This window comes from Oncorhynchus gorbuscha, linkage group LG24, assembly GCF_021184085.1.
Source record: "Oncorhynchus gorbuscha isolate QuinsamMale2020 ecotype Even-year linkage group LG24, OgorEven_v1.0, whole genome shotgun sequence".
Lineage (NCBI taxonomy): Eukaryota > Metazoa > Chordata > Actinopteri > Salmoniformes > Salmonidae > Oncorhynchus > Oncorhynchus gorbuscha.
In genome coordinates, this window is record NC_060196.1 from 61,676,749 (window position 1) to 61,697,145 (window position 20,397).

General features: G+C 47.0%; 1 protein-coding gene across 2 annotated transcripts in view; it reads right to left on the bottom strand.

Annotated features, from left to right (window-relative positions):
• LOC124012061 (stromal membrane-associated protein 2-like) overlaps positions 1–19,363 on the bottom strand; it is a 55,859-nt gene extending 36,496 nt beyond the window's left edge. The window contains exons 1-2 of one of the 2 annotated variants that reach the window (XM_046325435.1): positions 19,073–19,363; positions 18,700–18,871 (exon numbers count right to left, since the gene is read on the bottom strand). In XM_046325435.1, coding sequence (XP_046181391.1) covers positions 18,700–18,808 — 109 coding nt within the window. In that variant the 5' untranslated portion in view covers positions 18,809–18,871; positions 19,073–19,363. Of the gene's footprint in view, positions 1–18,699 lie in introns of both variants that reach the window. The other variant, XM_046325436.1, reaches the window with a different exon arrangement.
• Between the last annotated feature and the right edge of the window lie 1,034 nt (positions 19,364–20,397).

Sequence of the window (20,397 nt, forward strand, 5' to 3'; positions counted from 1 at the left end):
ATGGTTGAGCATGGTGTACTTCTTAAAGAAGAGAGTCTTGTAGATCAGATGGTTGAGCATGGTGTACTTCTTAAAGAAGAGAGTCTTGTAGATCAGATGGTTGAGCATGGTGTACTTCTTAAAGAAGAGAGTCTTGTAGATCAGATGGTTGAGCATGGTGTACTTCTTAAAGAAGAGAGTCTTGTAGATCAGATGGTTGAGCATGGTGTACTTCTTAAAGAAGAGAGTCTTGTAGATCAGATGGTTGAGCATGGTGTACTTCTTAAAGCAGAGTGTCTTGTAGATCGGATGGTTGAGCATGGTGTACTTCTTAAAGAAGAGAGTCTTGTAGATCAGATGGTTGAGCATGGTGTACTTCTTAAAGCAGAGTGTCTTGTTGATCAGATGGTTGCGCATTTCTCTCCGTCAACAAGGGTACCGATTTCAAATGTACCACCATTTATTCCAAATGAGCTATTGGAGGGCGAGTTATTGCGCTTTGGGAAGTTTGCCAGTTGAATGAAGGTCCCGTTGGGTTGCAAACACCTGTTGAAACAGGTAATGTCATTTTGGTGACAGGTGTTTATGTTTTTGGACTCACCGGAGCAGACTTTGGAGTCATCGTTTAAAATCAAGTATGACAATAGACTGTATATAGTTTATGCTAGTACGGGTAGTCAACGGTGTTTTGAGTGTGGGGATGTTGGTCATAAGCGACATGCTTGCCCGAAAAGGGAGAAGGCAGAGGGAGGGGCGCAGGTGGTCATCGTAACGCCTGGGCCCTCTGATGTAGAGAGAGGTGAGCTGACAGCGGTAGTGCAGCCAAAAGCACCTGTTGCTGAGGAACAAGTTATCCTTGTTGAGGGCACGGAGTTGCAACTTGTATTAGAGGGAAATGTTATGCAGCAGAAAAGTATTGTTGTAGAAGGTAAGTATGGATCCGAAGAGCCAGTTCCTCAGACTGGTGAGCAGGTGCCCAGTACGAGTGCTGGGGTAAAGGAGGTGGTTCATGTGGAGCTAGGCTCCCAGGTAGTGGAGGAGGTGCCCAGTACGAGTGCTGGGGTAAAGGAGGGGGTTCAGGTGGAGCTAGGCTCCCAGGTAGTGGAGGACATGCCCACCACGAGTAACAGGGTACAGGAGGGGGTTCAGGTGGAGCTAGGCTCCCAGGTAGTGGAGGAGATGCCCACTATGAGTAATGAGGTTGAGGTGGGGCTAGTCTCCCAGGTAGTGGAGGAGATGCCCACTATGAGTAATGAGGTTGAGGTGGGGCTAGTCTCCCAGGTAGTGGAGGAGATGCCCACTATGAGTAATGAGGTTGAGGTGGGGCTAGTCTCCCAGGTAGTCTCCCAGGTAGTGGAGGAGATGCCCACTATGAGTAATGAGGTTGAGGTGGGGCTAGTCTCCCAGGTAGTGGAGGAGATGCTTGCCACGAGTGATGAGGTGCAAGTGGGGAGTGTTGAAAGGGATGTGGTAGAGGGGAGTCAGTTGTCTGTGGTCTCAGCTGAGGAGGATCAAGAGAAGGATATGGATATCTCTTTGGAAATGACAGCTGTGGTGAGGACTCAGTTTATGATCTAGAGGAGGTAAATGAGTTTCTGGATCAGACTTTTGGGAAATCTGTCAAATTGGCAGATTATTTTGATGTTGATAAGTTTGTGAGGTCTGCTGTGGTGTTACAGAAGACGGTGGGGTTAGACCAGCTGAGTGAGAAGAAGCGGTTTCGCTTGAGGAAATGTATTACTGCTGTTGCAGCAGCAAAAGGTGGTGGGAAACGTAGTCAGGTTAAGAGAAGATTAAAATAATGATGATGATCATGCTTCATAGGGTGTCTTTTTTCTCTTTGGTTTCTCTGTGGTTTCTTCTGCTTTTCTTTTCTATGTGGAGGTACTAAGGGTAGGTTATCTCAATATTAATGGGGGAAGGGACAGGAATAAGAGGGCTTGGGTATTAGAAGTACTAAGGGTAGGTTCTCTCAGTATTAATGGGGGAAGGGACAGGAATAAGAGGGCTTGGGTATTAGAAGTACTAAGGGTTGGTTCTCTCAATATTAATGGGGGAAGGGACAGGAATAAGAGGGCTTGGGTATTAGAAGTACTAAGGGTTGGTTCTCTCAGTATTAATGGGGGAAGGGACAGGAATAAGAGGGCTTGGGTATTAGAAGTACTAAGGGTTGGTTCTCTCAGTATTAATGGGGGAAGGGACAGGAATAAGAGGGCTTGGGTATTAGAAGTACTAAGGGTTGGTTCTCTCAGTATTAATGGGGGAAGGGACAGGAATAAGAGGGCTTGGGTATTAGAAGTACTAAGGGTTGGTTCTCTCAGTATTAATGGGGGAAGGGACAGGAATAAGAGGGCTTGGGTATTAGAAGTAATAAAACAGAACAGGCTTAATGTAGTTTTCCTACAGGAGACACATAGTGATGAGACTAATGAGGTTGACTGGGGTATGTGGTGGGAGGGGCAGCATGTACTCAGTCAGGGTACTAATTTCAGTGCTGGGGTGGCCATCTTGTTTTCCTCAGGCTTAGGGGTGCCTGTGGTATCTACAACAGAGATTGTCAAGGGTCGGGTTTTATTGCTCCTATTGAGGGTACAGAGCGTATTGCTGTATTTGATCAAATAAAGGAAACCTTAAGACAGTGTGACCAAGAGGGGTGTATGGTTTTAGGGGGGGGACTGGAACAGTACAGTGTGTTTTACTGTTGGTCACACTGCTGAAGAACCTCACCTGCGGTCAGCCACATGCCTGTCTGGTCTATTCACTGAGTTTGAACTTTCTGATGTGTGGAGAGTAAGGAATGCCAAAGTTAGGCAGTACACATGGCTAAAAATGAATGAAGGTTGTGTCAGTGCAGCAAGGTTAGACAGGTGGTATGTATCTGATCAATACTGTAGTAGGGTTGGAAGGTTAGACAGGTGGTATGTATCTGATCACTACTGTAGTAGGGTTGGAGGGTTAGACAGGTTGTATGTATCTGAGCAATACTGTAGTAGGGTTGGAAGGTTAGACAGGTGGTATGTATCTGATCACTACTGTAGTAGGGTTGGAGGGTTAGACAGGTTGTATGTATCTGAGCAATACTGTAGTAGGGTTGGAAGGTTAGACAGGTTGTATGTATCTGAGCAACACTGTAGTAGGGTTGGAAGGTTAGACAGGTTGTATGTATCTGAGCAATACTGTAGTAGAGTTGGAAAGTGTGCCATTACTCCTGTGGGTTTCTCTGATCATCATATGGTTACTGTTGATATTCACTTGTCCTGTCCACGAAGGTCATCACCTTACTGGTATTTTAATGTTAAATTGTTACATGATGTCATGTTTTGTGACAGGTTTTTGTTGTTTTGTGAAAAATGGAAGGGTATAAAAGGGAATGTTGAGTCCTTGAGACAATGGTGGGAGGTTGGGAAGGCCCAAATACGAGTGTTTTGTCAACAGTATCCTGCTCTGTCTCAAACTGAAGTTAAAGAGACTATCAAGGCCCTTGAACAGGACATCAAATCTATTGAATTGAAGCTGCTCACTCAGAACGACCCTGGACTAGTCATGAACGTACAGGACAAGAGACATGAACTGAGGTCGTTTCTGCATGAAAGAGTGAAGGGTGCCTTGATTAGGTCTCGTTTCGCTTCCCTCAAGGATATGGATGCTCCTAGCGCTTTTTTAAAATGTAGGACAGTCGACATTGCAACGTAAACAGATGGTCTGCCTCCGTCTCCCTGATGGGAAGGTGACCACGGATGACAGTGCAACGTAAACAGATGGTCTGCCTCCGTCTCCCTGATGGGAAGGTGACCACGGATGACAGTGCAACGTAAACAGATGGTCTGCCTCCGTCTCCCTGATGGGAAGGTGACCACGGATGACAGTGCAACGTAAACAGATGGTCTGCCTTCGTCTCCCTGATGGGAAGGTGACCACGGATGACAGTGCAACGTAAACAGATGGTCTGCCTTCGTCTCCCTGATGGGAAGGTGACCACGGATGACAGTGCAACGTAAACAGATGGTCTGCCTCCGTCTCCCTGATGGGAAGGTGACCACGGATGACAGTGCAACGTAAACAGATGGTCTGCCTTCGTCTCCCTGATGGGAAGGTGACCACGGATGACAGTGCAACGTAAACAGATGGTCTGCCTTCGTCTCCCTGATGGGAAGGTGACCACGGATGACAGTGAAGTGCATCAACATGCCGTGGATTTCTACTCGTCCCTTTATAAGGTGGAGGATTGTGGCTCTTTATGTACTGAACAGTTGTTACACAGTCTTCCTCAATTGGGACCTGAGCAGAGAGTCGCATTGGACGCCGACAGTACTCTAAATGTCTCTCAAACAGGTTGAAAGAGTATCTGGGACTGTTGGTCCACAAGGACCAGTCCTACTGTGTACCTGATCACTCTATTGTTGACAACTTGTTTCTGATAAGAGATGTTTTAGACATTTGTAAACTGTCTGATGTAAATGTGGGTTTACTTTCGTTGGATCAGGAGAAGGCTTTTGATCGTGTGGACCACCAGTACTTGTTTAAAACAATGAAAGCCTTTGGGTTTGGGGATGTTTTTCTGTCTTGGATGAGTTTACTGTATGCTGGAGCCTCGTGTATGGTGAAGGTGGGAGATGGTTTGAGTTGCCCCATCCCTGTCCAAAGGGGCATCAGGCAGGGATGCCCAATTTCAGGGCAGTTATATAGTCTGGCGATTGAACCAATGCTTTGATTTTTAAGAGCAAAGCTTACTGGTTTCTCTGTGCCAGGTGTAATGAAGGGTCCCACGATAGCACTGTCTGCGTATGCAGATGACGTGATAGTTTTTATTACAGGGGGTGAGGATGTTAAGGTTCTCTCAAACACTTTAAAGGTGTATGAGGGGGCTTCCTCAGCTAGAGTCAATTGAGGAAAGAGTGAAGAGCTGTGGGCAGGTCAGCTTCAGATAGGGTCCTCTCCACGGTTACCAGGGGGGATTCAGATAGGGTCCTCTCCATGGTTACCAGGGGGGATTCAGATAGGGTCCTCTCCATGGTTACCAGGGGGGATTCAGATAGGGTCCGCTCCATGGTTACCAGGGGGGATTCAGATAGGGTCCTCTCCATGGTTACCAGGGGGGATTCAGATAGGGTCCTCTCCATGGTTACCAGGGGGGATTCAGATAGGGTCCTCTCCACGGTTACCAGGGGGGCTTCAGATAGGGTCCTCTCCACGGTTACCAGGGGGACTTCAGACATATTCAATCAATCCCTATACCAGTCTGCTGTTCCCACATGCTTCAAGAGGGCCACCATTGTTCCTGTTCCCAAGAAAGCTAAGGTAACTGAGCTAAACGACTACCGCCCCGTAGCACTCACTTCCGTCATCATGAAGTGCTTTGAGAGACTAGTCAAGGACCATATCACCTCCACCCTACCTGACACCCTAGACCCACTCCAATTTGCTTACCGCCCAAATAGGTCCACAGACGATGCAATCTCAACCACACTGCACACTGCCCTAACCCACCTGGACAAGAGGAATACCTATGTGAGAATGCTGTTCATCGACTACAGCTCGGCATTCAACACCATAGTACCCTCCAAGCTCGTCATCAAGCTCGAGACCCTGGGTCTCGACCCCGCCCTGTGCAACTGGGTACTGGACTTCCTGACGGGCCGCCCCAGGTGGTGAGGGTAGGCAACAACATCTCCTCCCCGCTGATCCTCAACACGGGGGCCCCACAAGGGTGCGTTCTGAGCCCTCTCCTGTACTCCCTGTTCACCCACGACTGCGTGGCCACGCACGCCTCCAACTCAATCATCAAGTTTGCGGACGACACAACAGTGGTAGGCTTGATTACCAACAACGACGAGACGGCCTACAGGGAGGAGGTGAGGGCCCTTGGAGTGTGGTGTCAGGAAAATAACCTCACACTCAACGTCAACAAAACTAAGGAGATGATTGTGGACTTCAGGAAACAGCAGAGGGAACACCCCCCTATCCACATCGATGGAACAGTAGTGGAGAGGGTAGCTAGTTTTAAGTTCCTCAGCATACACATCACAGACAAACTGAATTGGTCCACTCACACTGACAGCGTCGTGAAGAAGGCGCAGCAGCGCCTATTCAACCTCAGGAGGCTGAAGAAATTCGGCTTGTCACCAAAAGCACTCACAAACTTCTACAGATGCACAATCGAGAGCATCCTGGCGGGCTGTATCACCGCCTGGTACGGCAACTGCTCCGCCCTCAACCGTAAGGCTCTCCAGAGGGTAGTGAGGACTGCACAACGCATCACCGGGGGCAAACTACCTGCCCTCCAGGACACCTACACCACCCGTTGTTACAGGAAGGCCATAAAGATCATCAAGGACATCAACCACCCGAACCACTGCCTGTTCACCCCGCTATCATCCAGAAGGCGAGGTCAGTACAGGTGCATCAAAGCTGGGACCGAGAGACTGAAAAACAGCTTCTATCTCAAGGCCATCAGACTGTTAAATAGCCACCACTAACATTGAGTGGCTGCTGCCAACACACTGTCATTGACACTGACCCAACTCCAGCCATTTTAATAATGGGAATTGATGGGAAATGATGTAAATATATCACTAGCCACTTTAAACAATGCTACCTTATATAATGTTACTTACCCTACATTATTCATCTCATATGCATATGTATATACTGTACTCTACAACATCGACTGCATCCTTATGTAACACATGTATCACTAGCCACTTTAACTATGCCACTTTGTTTACTTTGTCTACACACTCATCTCATATGTATATACTGTACTCGATACCATCTACTGTATGCTGCTCTGTACCATCACTCATTCATATATCCTTATGTACATGTTCCTTATCCCCTTACACTGTGTATAAGACAGTAGTTTTGGAATTGTTAGTTAGATTACTTGTTGGTTATCACTGCATTGTCGGAACTAGAAGCACAAGCATTTCGCTACACTCGCATTAACATCTGCTAACCATGTGTATGTGACAAATAAAATTTGATTTGATTTGATTTGACGGGGTCTGCTCCACGGTTACCAGGGGGGCTTCAGTGGGGCAGAGATGGGATGAAGACTTTGGGGGTTTTTCTAGGCTCCGATGTCTTTCGGAAAAATAACTGGGAGGGTGTATTGGAGAAAGTGTGTGCCAGACTGTGAAGATGGAAATGGGTGCTGCCCCAGCTGTCTTATAGGGGAAGGGTGCTGGTAGCTAATAATCTTGCTTTATGCAGGCTTGGAGAGTCCTTGGTAAGTCCCATAAGGCATACACGCCACCAGGGATGTGGCTTTTTGAAGAGCCTCTTTTTCATAACACTGCCATCCAGTCCCGTGTTCTGGGTTCAGCCAGACTACGTTCATGCCTGTTAAGCGTGGGTGTACCAAGCTGGGTCATCTGATGCAGAGTAGGAGCAGATCGTTGGAGGAGCTGGGAGAAAGAGCGAGGGATCCGATCATCTCCACGACTGAGGAAGTTCGTCGCTGAGGTCTGTGACTCCTTTCCAGTACTTCATCTGTAGTATGTGACTGACACTTCCTAGTCTGATCGGTGGAAGGAGGGTCTGGATTATGTGTTCCCTGCACTGATTGTTAGTGCTGCGATAGGGGCATTTGAAGAGGACGTGGGGATGCTGCTTTCCTTCGATACCCCGGAGCTGGGGGAGTTCAAGGAGGTGGGAAAGAAGGCCATGTACAGAACATGTGTAAAGGTGTCCCATGCCTCTTCCCTGGAAGGGGTCAAATCGACGAGGTGGGCGGATGTGCTTGGTCCAGGTGCCTATCCAAGGCTTTTGGCGATCATTATACAAACTGCCTATTGTTAAGAGGACAGCTGACCTCCAATGGAGGATCATACATGGAGCTATAGCCACCAACATGCATCTGGTACACCTGAACCCTACTGTTGGGGAGGGGTGTCCATTCTGCATCTGGTACACCTGGATCCTACTGTTGGGGAGGGGGTGTCCATTCTGCATTTGGTACACCTGGATCCTACTGTTGGGGAGGGGTGTCCATTCTGCATCTGATACACCTGGATCCTACTGTTGGGGAGGGGGTGTCCATTCTGCATCTGGTACACCTGGATCCTACTGTTGGGGAGGGGTGTCCATTCTGCATCTGATACACCTGGATCCTACTGTTGGGGAGGGGGTGTCCATTCTGCATCTGGTACACCTGAACCCTACTGTTGGGGAGGGGTGTCCATTCTGCATTTGGTACACCTGAACCCTACTGTTGGGGATGGGTGTCCATTCTGCATTTGGTACACCTGAACCCTACTGTTGGGGATAGGTGTCCATTCTGTGCCGAGTCTGAATCTCTGGCACATCTGTTTTTACTGTGTCCCAGGTTGGTTGGGATGATTGAACTGATCACTGATTGGTTATCAACGTTGGGAGAGGTTTTCTCTTCCCAACTGTATATATTTGGGCCAAAGTACAGGTTCAGTCAAAAGGGTGTAGTTGTGTTGCTTAATTTTGTGTTAGGGGCAGCAAAATTAGCGATATGGAAGACCAGAAAGAACAGTATTTGGGGACAGGGGTCTGTGGATGTGGTGGGAATGCTGGAGGGAATGTTGGCAGCGAGACTAAGGGTTGAGTTTGCCATATCATAAACTTTGAGTATATGGGGTATTCAGAGGCTGTTGTGTGTAGTTACTATGGAGGAGGCATTGGAGTTGTGTTTTTAATTGATGTGTAACTGTGGTTTTGTATGAGTATTTATTGTGTGATGGGACCCCAGACCCAATAAAGATTATTTAAATCTCTCTCTCATATCACTTGTATCTCTATGGCTGGTTACACCGGGAAGTGTTTTCTCTCTCTCTCTCTCTCTCTCTCTCTCTCTCTCTCTCTCTCTCTCTCTCTCTCTCTCTCTCTCTCTCTCTCTCTCATGTATAAAGGGACCCTATGCTAATTAGACATGATGATTAGAGGACAGAAAGAGGCAGGAATGTTGTTGACCCTCTTCTAACCAGAGCCATGACGGCCTACCGGGAAAGATTGGGTTAACTGTACAATCCATGTACACAAACAACAAGTGTGCGGTTAAAATTGGCAAAAACACACACATTTCTTCCCACAGGGCTGTGGGGTGAGACAGGGATGCAGCTTAAGCCCCACCCTCTTCAACCTTCAACATAAATATCAACAAATTGGCGCGGGCACTAGAAAAGTCTGCAGCTCCCGGCCTCACCCTACTAGAATCCGAAGTCAAATGTCTGATGTTGGCTGATGATCTGGTGCTTCTGTCACCAACCAAGGAGAGCCTACAGCATCATCTAGATCTTCTGCACAGATTCTGTCAGACCTGGGTCCTGACAGTAAATCTCAGTAAGATCAAAATAATGGTGTTCCAAAAAAGGTCCAGTCACCAGAACCACGAATACAAATTCCATCTAGACACTGTTGCCCTAGAACACACAAAAAACTATACATACCTTGGCCTAAACATCAGCGCCACAGGTAACTTCCACAAAGCTGTGAACAATCTGAGAGACAAGGCAAGAAGGGCATTCTATGCCATCAAAAGGAACATAAATTTCAACATACCAATTAGGATCTGGCTAAAAATACTTGAATCAGTCATAGAGCCCATTGCCCTTTATGGTTGTGAGGTCTGGGGTCCGCTCACCAACCAAGACTTCACAAAATGGGACAAACACCAAATTGAGACTTTGCATGCAGAATTCTGCAAAAATATCTTCAGTGTACAACATAGAACACCAAATAATGCAGAATTAGGCCGATACCCAATAATTTTCTAAATCCATAAAAGAGCCATTATATTCTGCAACCACCTAAAAGGAAGCGATTCCCAAACCTTCCATAACAAAGCCATCACCTACAGAGAGATGAACCTGGAGAAGAGTCCCCTAAGGACGCTGGTCTTGGGGCTCTGTTCACAAACACAAACACACCCCACAGAGCCCCAGGACAGCAGCACAATTAGACCCAACCAAATCATGAGAAAACAAAAAGATAATTACTTGACACATTGGAATGAATTAACAAAAAAACTGAGCGAACTAGAATGCTATTTGCCCTACACAGAGAGAACACAGTGGCAGAATACCTGACCACTGTGACTGACGCAAACTTAAGGAAAGCTTTGACTATGTACAGACTCAGTGAGCATAGCCTTGCTATTGAGAAAGGCCGCCGTAGGCAGACATGGCTCTCAAGAGAAGACAGGCTATGTGCTCACTGCCCACAAAATGAGGTGGAAACTGAGCTGCACTTCCTAACCTCCTGTCCAATGTATGACCATATTAGAGAGACATATTTCCCCCAGATTACACAGATCCACAAAGAATTCTAAAACAAACCCAATTGTGATAAACTCCCATATCTACTGGGTGAAATTGCACAGTATGCAATCACAGCAGCAAGATTTGTGACCTGTTGCCACAAGAAAAGGGCAACCAGTGAAGAACAAACACCACTGTAAATACAACCCATATTTATGCTTATTTATTTCTCTCTTCAGGGCCTGTTCTCTCTCCAGGGCATCTACAGTGCTTGTCTCTCTTCTACAGGGCCTCTACAGGGCCTCTTCTCTCTACAGGGCCTCTTCTCTCTACAGGGCCTCTTCTCTCTACTCTCTCCAACCTGTGTTTTAACTTGGCTTGGTGTTGCTGTGTGCAACACTACTTTTTTGCTGTGCTGTGTTGTGTTGTGTTATTGGGGTTGACCTCTGTGTCCCTCTTGACAGACTTGCCATGTCAGCATTATGTAAACATGTTTCCCATGCCAATGAAGCCCCTTGAATTGAGAGAGAGAGAGAGACAGAGAGACAGAGAGAGAGAGAGAGAGAGAGAGAGAGAGAGAGAGAGAGAGAGAGAGAGAGAGAGAGAGAGAGAGAGAGAGAGAGAGAGAGAGAGAGAGAGAGAGAGAGAGAGAGAGAGAGAGAGAGAGAGAGAGAGAGAGAGAGAGAGAGAGAGAGAGAGAGAGAGAGAGAGAGAGAGAGGAAGGAAGGAAGGAAGGCAGACTTAGAGGATATTAGATTGTTGTCTGTAGCTTTTGGAGATGAGAAGATGAGAGGACACACAGACAAATAGTTAGGAGAGACGATAGGAGGAGAAATAGACCCAGATAGAAGAGATGAAATAGACCCAGATAGGAGAGGAGAGGAGAAATAGACCCAGATAGAAGAGATGAAATAGACCCAGATAGGAGAGGAGAAATAGACCCAGATAGCAGGGGAGAGGAGAACTAGACCCAGACAGGAGGGGAGAGGAGAAATAGACCCAGACAGGAGAGGAGAGGAGAAATAGACCCAGACAGGAGAAATAGACCCAGACAGGAGAGGAGAGGAGAAATAGACCCAGACAGGAGAAATAGACCCAGACAGGAGAGGAGAGGAGAAATAGACCCAGACAGGAGAGGAGAGGAGAAATAGACCCAGAGAGGAGAGGAGAGGAGAAATAGACCCAGACAGGAGAAATAGACCCAGACAGGAGAGAAGAGGAGAAATAGACCCAGACAGGAGAAATAGACCTAGACAGGAGAGAAGAGGAGAAATAGACCCAGACAGGAGAAATAGACCCAGACAGGAGAGGAGAGGAGAAATAGACCCAGACAGGAGAGAAGAGGAGAAATAGACCCAGACAGGAGAAATAGACCCAGACAGGAGAAATAGACCCAGACAGGAGAGGAGAGGAGAAATAGACCCATACAGGAGAGAAGAGGAGAAATAGACCCAGATAGGAGAGGAGAGGAGAAATAGACCCAGACAGGAGAAATAGACCCAGACAGGAGAGGAGAGGAGAAATAGACCCATACAGGAGAGGAGAAATAGACCCAGACAGGAGAGGAGAGGAGAAATAGACCCAGACAGGAGAGGAGAGGAGAAATAGACCCATACAGGAGAGGAGAAATAGACCCAGACAGGAGAGGAGAGGAGAAATAGACCCAGAAAGGAGAGGAGAGGAGAAATAGACCCAGACAGGAGAAATAGACCCAGAAAGGAGGGGAGATGAGAAATAGACCCAGACAGGAGAAATAGACCCAGACAGGAGAGGAGAGGAGAAATAGAGCCAGACAGGAGAGAAGAGGAGAAATAGACCCAGACAGGAGAGGAGAGGAGAAATAGACCCAGACAGGAGAGAAGAGGAGAAATAGACCCAGACAGGAGAGGAGAAATAGACCTAGACAGGAGAGGAGAAATAGACCTAGACAGGAGAGAAGAGGAGAAATAGACCCAGACAGGAGAGAAGAGGAGAAATAGACCCAGACAGGAGAAATAGACCCAGACAGGAGAAATAGACCCAGACAGGAGAGAAGAGGAGAAATAGACCTAGACAGGAGAGGAGAGGAGAAATAGACCCAGACAGGAGAAATAGACCCAGACAGGAGAGAAGAGGAGAAATAGACCCAGACAGGAGAGAAGAGGAGAAATAGACCCAGACAGGAGAGGAGAAATAGACCTAGACAGGAGAGGAGAGGAGAAATAGACCCAGACAGGAGAAATAGACCCAGAAAGGAGAGGAGAGGAGAAATAGACCCAGACAGGAGAGAAGAGGAGAAATAGACCCAGACAGGAGAGAAGAGGAGAAATAGACCCAGACAGGAGAGGAGAAATAGACCTAGACAGGAGAGGAGAGGAGAAATAGACCCAGACAGGAGAAATAGACCCAGAAAGGAGAGGAGAGGAGAAATAGACCCAGACAGGAGAGGAGAAATAGACCTAGACAGGAGAGGAGAAATAGACCTAGACAGGAGAGGAGAGGAGAAATAGACCCAGACAGGAGAAATAGACCCAGACAGGAGAGGAGAAATAGACCTAGACAGGAGAGGAGAGGAGAAATAGACCCAGAGAGGAGAGGAGAAATAGACCCAGACAGGAGAAATAGACCCAGACAGGAGAGGAGAAATAGACCCAGACAGGAGAGGAGAAATAGACCTAGACAGGAGAGGAGAAATAGACCTAGACAGGAGAGGAGAGGAGAAATAGACCCAGACAGGAGAAATAGACCCAGACAGGAGAGGAGAAATAGACCTAGACAGGAGAGGAGAGGAGAAATAGACCCAGACAGGAGAAATAGACCCAGACAGGAGAGAATAGGAGAAATAGACCCAGACAGGAGAAATAGACCCAGACAGGAGAGAAGAGGAGAAATAGACCCAGACAGGAGAAATAGACCCAGAAAGGAGGGGAGAGGAGAAATAGACCCAGACAGGAGAGAAGAGGAGAAATAGACCCAGACAGGAGAAATAGACCCAGAAAGGAGAGGAGAGGAGAAATAGACCCAGACAGGAGAAATAGACCCAGACAGGAGAGGAGAGGAGAAATAGATGCAGACAGGAGAGGAGAGGAGAAATAGACCCAGACAGGAGAAATAGACCCAGACAGGAGAGGAGAGGAGAAATAGATGCAGACAGGAGAGGAGAGGAGAAATAGACCCAGACAGGAGAGGAGAGGAGAAATAGACCCAGACAGGAGAGGAGAGGAGAAATAGACCCAGACAGGAGAAATAGACCCAGACAGGAGAAATAGACCCAGAAAGGAGAGGAGAGGAGAAATAGACCCAGACAGGAGAAATAGACCCAGACAGGAGAAATAGACCCAGAAAGGAGAGGAGAGGAGAAATAGACCCAGACAGGAGAAATAGACCCAGACAGGAGAGGAGAGGAGAAATAGACCCAGACAGGAGAGGAGAGGAGAAATAGACCCAGACAGGAGAGGAGAGGAGAAATAGACCCAGACAGGAGAAATAGACCCAGACAGGAGAGGAGAGGAGAAATAGATGCAGACAGGAGAGGAGAGGAGAAATAGACCCAGACAGGAGAAATAGACCCAGACAGGAGAGGAGAGGAGAAATAGATGCAGACAGGAGAGGAGAGGAGAAATAGACCCAGACAGGAGAGGAGAGGAGAAATAGACCCAGACAGGAGAAATAGACCCAGACAGGAGAGGAGAGGAGAAATAGATGGAGACAGGAGAGGAGAGGAGAAATAGACCCAGACAGGAGAGGAGAGGAGAAATAGACAAAGACAGGAGAAATAGACCCAGACAGGAGAAATAGACCCAGACAGGAGAGAAGAGGAGAAATAGACCCAGACAGGAGAAATAGACCTAGACAGGAGAGAAGAGGAGAAATAGACCCAGACAGGAGAAATAGACCCAGACAGGAGAGGAGAGGAGAAATAGACCCAGACAGGAGAGGAGAAATAGACCTAGACAGGAGAGGAGAGGAGAAATAGACCCAGACAGGAGAAATAGACCCAGACAGGAGAGGAGAGGAGAAATAGACCCAGACAGGAGAAATAGACCCAGACAGGAGAGGAGAGGAGAAATAGACCCATACAGGAGAGGAGAGGAGAAATAGACCCAGACAGGAGAGGAGAGGAGAAATAGACCCAGACAGGAGAGGAGAGGAGAAATAGACCCAGACAGGAGAAATAGACCCGGACAGGAGAAATAGACCCAGACAGGAGAGGAGAGGAGAAATAGACCCAGACAGGAGAGGAGAGGAGAAATAGACCCAGACAGGAGAGGAGAGGAGAAATAGAGCCAGACAGGAGAGGAGAGGAGAAATAGACCCAGATAGGAGAGGAGAGGAGAAATAGACACAGACAGGAGAGGAGAGGAGAAATTTGAGACCCAGACAGGAGAAATAGACCCAGACAGGAGAGGAGAGGAGAAATAGACCCAGACAGGAGAGGAGAGGAGAAATAGACCCAGATAGGAGAGGAGAGGAGAAATAGACACAGACAGGAGAGGAGAGGAGAAATAGACCCAGACAGGAGAAATAGACCCAGACAGGAGAGGAGAGGAGAAATAGACCCAGACAGGAGAGGAGAGGAGAAATAGACCCAGATAGGAGAGGAGAGGAGAAATAGACCCAGACAGGAGAGGAGAGGAGAAATAGACCCAGATAGGAGAGGAGAGGAGAAATAGACACAGACAGGAGAGGAGAGGAGAAATAGACCCAGACAGGAGAAATAGACCCAGACAGGAGAGGAGAGGAGAAAGAGACCCAGACAGGAGAGGTCAGATGGAACAGGAAGTATGCGTGTCACGGGAGTGTAACCAGGTTGTCTCTTCAAACAGTCTAATAAAAAGCCCTTAATCTAAAAATAAAACTGTCTGTCTGCTGTTTGACTTTCACAGGAGTCACAAACAAACTATTGTGTGTGTGTGTGTGTGTGTGTGTGTGTGTGTGTGTGTGTGTGTGTGTGTGTGTGTGTGTGTGTGTGTGTGCGCGTGCGCGTGCGTCGTTGTGTAGAATAAAACACAAGGAGAAGGTAGGTGGGGTCAGCGTAGAAGATGGACAATGACTCCGGCAGGGATAGCTAGTCGATCACAGGCTCCTAACCAACTGTGCTATTGTGTTAGGTTTTTTTAAGCAATATGTGTAACTTGTTTTGTACATAATGTTGCTGCTACCGTCTCTTATGACCGAAAAGAGATTCTGGACATCAGAACTGCGATTATTCACCTCGAACTGGATGAAGATATTTGCTGACGCTTCCTGCGAGACCAGGCCCAAATCTCCGTCATTCACGTGAAGAAAAGACGGAAATACAGCGGGCGGAGGTCGGGGTACCTTGTGAGAATTTGTCGGCGAGTGGGTAAACCACCTCTACCATTCGTTCTATTGGCCAAAGTGCAATCACTGGAGAATAAACTGGATGATCTCCGTTTAGAGACTATCCTACCAACGGGACATTGAAAACTATAATATCTTATGTTTCCCCGAGTTGTGGCTGAGCAACGACACGACTCATCGGCAGGACAGAGCAGCTACGTCTGGAAAGACGAGGTCAATAACAGCTGGTGCGCAACGTTTAATATGAAAGAAGTCTTGAGGTTTTGCTCGCCTGAGGTAGAATAGCTCATGATAAGCTGTAGACCACACTATCTACCAAGAGAGTTCTCATCTGTATTATTCGTAGTCATCTATTTACCACTACAGACCGACGCTGGCACTAAAACCTCTCTCAACCAACTCTACATAAAATAAACAAGAAAATGCTCATCCTGAATCGGTGCTCCTTGTGGACGGGGGGCTTCAATGCAGGCAAACTTAAATCCGATTTACCTCATTTCTACCCGCATGTCACATAAGCAACCAGAGGGGGAAAAAAACTCTAGACCACCTTTACTCCATACACAGAGACGCACACAAAATGCCTTTTATGCTCGCTTTGAAGCAAGCAACACTGAAGCCTGCATGAGAGCACCGGCTATTATGGACGACTGTATGATCACGCTCTCCGTAGCCGAAGTGAGCAAGACCTTTAAAAAGAACAACATTCAGAAGGCCTGATTACCAGGACGTGTAGTCAGAGCATGTGCGGACCAACTATCAAGTGTCTTCACTGACATTTTCAACCTCTCCCTGACCGAGTCTGTAATACCTACATGTTTCAAACAGACCACCATAGTCCCTGTGTCCAAGGAAGCAAAGGTAACCTGCCTAAATGATTACCGCCCCGTAATACTCACATTGGTAGCCATAAAGTGCTTTCAAAGGCTGGTCATGGCTCACATCAACAGCATCCTCCCGGATACTCTAGACCCACTCCAATTCACATACCGCCCCCAACAGATCCACAGGTGACGCAATCTCAATCACACTCCACACTGCCCTTTCCCACCTGGACAAAGGGAACACCTATGTGACAATGCTGTTCATTGACTACAGCTCAGCGTTCAACACCAGGAAGCTCATCACTAAGCTAAGCACCCTGGAACTAAAGACCTCCCTCTGCAACTGGATCCTGGACTTCCTGACGGACCACCCCCAGGTGGTAAGGGTAGGAAACAACACGTCTGACACGCGGATCCTCAACACTGGGGCCCCTCAGAGGTGCTTAGTCCCCTCCTGAACTCCCTGTTCAACCACAACTGCGTGGCAAAGCACGACTCCAACACCATAATTAAGTTTGACGACACAACAGTGGTCGGCCTGATCACCTACAACGATGAGACAGCCTATAAGGAGGAGGTCAGAGACCTTGCAGTGTGGTGCCAGGACAACAACCTCTCTCTCAATGTGAATAAGACAAAGGAGTTGCTCGTGGACTATAGGACAAGGAGGGCCGAACAGGCCCCCACTAACATCGACGGGACAGACGTGGAGTGGGGCGGGTCGAGAGTTTCAAGTTCCTTGGTGTCCACATCAACAACAAACTATCATGTTCCAAACACACCAAGACAGTCATGAAGATGGCAAGACAAAACCTATTCCCCCTCAGAAGACTGAAAAGATTTGGCATGGGTCCCCAGATCCTCAAAAAAGTAATACAGTTGCACCATCGAGAGCATCCTGACTGGTACAGAGGGTACAGAGGGTAGTGCGAACTGGGGCCAAGCTTCCTGCTATCCAGGACCTCTATACCAGGCGGTGTCAGAGGAAGGCCCAGACCAATTGTGAAAGACTCCAGCCACTCAAGTTATAGACTGTTCTCTCTGCTACCGCACAGCAAGCGGTACCGGAGCGCCACGTCTAGGACCAAAAGGCTCATTAACAGCTTTTACCCCTAAGTCATTAGACTACTGAACAACTAATCAAATGGCCACCAGGACGATTACATTGCCCCCCACCCCCTCCTTGTTTTTACGCTACTGTTACTAACTGTTTATTATCTATGCATAGTCACTTTACCCCTACTTACATGTATAAATGACTTCAACTTACCTGTAGCTGTGCACATTGACTCGGTACCGGTACCCCTGTATACAGTATATATATATATATATATATACATAGCGTCGTTATTTTATTGTGTTACTTTTAATTTCATTTTGTACTTTACTTAATTTAGTAAATATTTTCTTAACTCTATTTCTTGGTTAAGGGCTTGTAAGTAGCATTTCACGGCCAATAAGAGTTTATCTGTCTACTCAGATCAGTTTGTGTTGTCTGAGGGCACAGACACCGAGTAGCAGAAAGATATGAGTATGATATAATATAATAATAATAAGATATAACGATGTGAATATGTTGTGTGTCTACACCATAGGAACAGGTTTGAAGTTCAGGGCAAAAGGCCTAAGGTTTGGTCAGCTGTTGCTTTTAAAGGGTAAACCCTAAAGAGAAAGATATCTTCTCTACAGAACACATGCCTTATCTACCCTAGAAACAGGCCTATAGCTGGGGAGAAAACCCTTGTAGCATAACTGTTGCTAACACACACGCACGCACGCACGCAGGCAGGCAGGCAGGCAGGCAGGCAGGCAGGCAGGCAGGCAGGCAGGCAGGCAGGCAGGCAGGCAGGCAGGCAGGCAGGCAGGCAGGCAGGCAGGCAGGCAGGCAGGCAGGCAGGCAGGCAGGCAGGCAGGCAGGCAGGCAGGCAGGCAGGCAGGCAGACAGACAGACAGACAGACAGACAGACAGACAGACAGACAGACAATGCTCTAGGGTTCAACCCAAAACAGTTTGTATGGAGAGAGAGGAGGGACACCATGAACGTCAATGCAAAGTGCCTTTCCCTTTAGCTACTACCTCTACAATGGAATTCATATAACAACCTTGAAAGTAGGCTAATCGTATTACGCAATATATGCAGTTGACCGTATTCCCTGGGTAAGACGGACCGGGTAGGTTCCTGTAAAACTGATGAAACCGAGGTTGACTCATAGGTTCCCAGTCGGTCGTGTCCACCCCCGAACACGGCGTTTTGCACAGACATATGGGTGGCTATAAATGCGTACAGTCTCTGTCCATACAAAACACTTAGTTATATGACATTTGGCTGTAATTGTGTATTTTCTTTGTTGTTAATTTGCCTTACCTTTGGATTTACAATCCGCGCAGAATTTGTTCTCCTCGAGTGACAGTAGCGAAGTGAGGACAGTTTGATATCTGTCAATGTCTTTCACCGATTTACCAATCATCATCATTCCTGTCTCTTCCTCTACGTTGCCTCTTCCTCACACACCTCTCCGACACCCGCCGCTGTCGTCCTAATATGAAGATAGACGAAGTAGCCTGATTCAGATAAGCTTCGTTTACAGAATAAAAAAAACAGACCCCAGACAAATGAAATACAGAAGAAGCTATGCGGCTCTCGCCTCCTCTTCCTCCTCCTCTTCAAAAAAGGGGAAGCGATTTGTTTTTCAGGTTATGGAACAATCCCTTAAGTCAAAGCTACCCAGTTAGCTTACCACAATGCATGAGTAATGGCCTGGCAAGACAGAGGTTATAGCCTGTTATTGCACTCCTATGTCGAAATATCTATATTAGGTAGTAAATATCACAAAAACAACAAAAAACTATATTTCCTGTCGTCCTCTTGTGTAAAATTATAGCGCAACAAGCGGTTTTGCTTCACTCCTTTCAAGCGCATCCGTATCGAGTCCTCTCGTCTGACAGTTCACACCTCTTTCTCTCTCACACACACGCACACACACACACACACACTCTCTCTCTCCTCGAACTGACCGCAGCCGCACCGCTCAAACACAGCGCGCCGCACACGCGGGCGGACACACAAACACAAGCGTTTCCCACTTCCTGTCGGCGCGCTTTAATTTATTTCACAGGTTTATACATTAGGCCTATAACTCATGCTTGAATGAAAATGGTAGCTTGAGCATTTATGCTAACTATTTAAATGAAACTACCTATGAATGCTAATCTTCCCAAACACCTGCATTGCAGCCAACAGGGACACTTTAAAGTTCAAATGGCGTTTTAACTACTTTTGCAGATATTAATAAACATACAGACAATCATAATATCCAGCCCCCAAAAAAATATAAAATTCCCAGTTTATGCTACAAAACTAACCTTTACAAGAGGTTTTAAAAAATAGGTTATATTTGACTCAAAAATCTGTGAGGTACAGGAAGGTATTGTTGGCAGAATAGATGCAGTTCACTGCATGCTTCATTTAGTTCACCAATACATGTATTAGTTGTCCAAAACATACTGCTATCAGGTTGTAAATCCCAGCTGGCCTGGTACATAGTCTGCTGCCTCCATTCAGGATGCACTGGTTCAGTTTCAACGACTCAATATTCTGGACAAAAACAGATACATGTAACTAAGGCTGAAAATTGAACTAGCAACTCTCATATAGTCAGTTTCATGGAGATGCCAGGGATTGAACCCAGGGCCTCATACATGCAAAGCACTAGGAAGAACTCAAACAATTGTTATCCAGTTTGTATATATCTCTTCTTTAGTTCGCAAACTCACTCTGGCTATCTACTCTTGATTCCAGAGCACTATTGTCTGACTGATGAATTTACTAACCTGCTGAATATGACCGGTGTCAGTAAACGTAGACAGAATAAAGTCATAGTTAGTCACGAATGCTGTAGATAACATATAAACAGCCAGACCAGCGTTGCTACGGTGAGTAAAATGTTCAGAGTGAGGTGTTCTCTCATTTGTGTCTGGAAGTAGCTAGCTAGTTAGGGTTCTTGGTTGGGTACAACATTTACATTTACATTTAAGTCATTTAGCAGACGCTCTTATCCAGAGA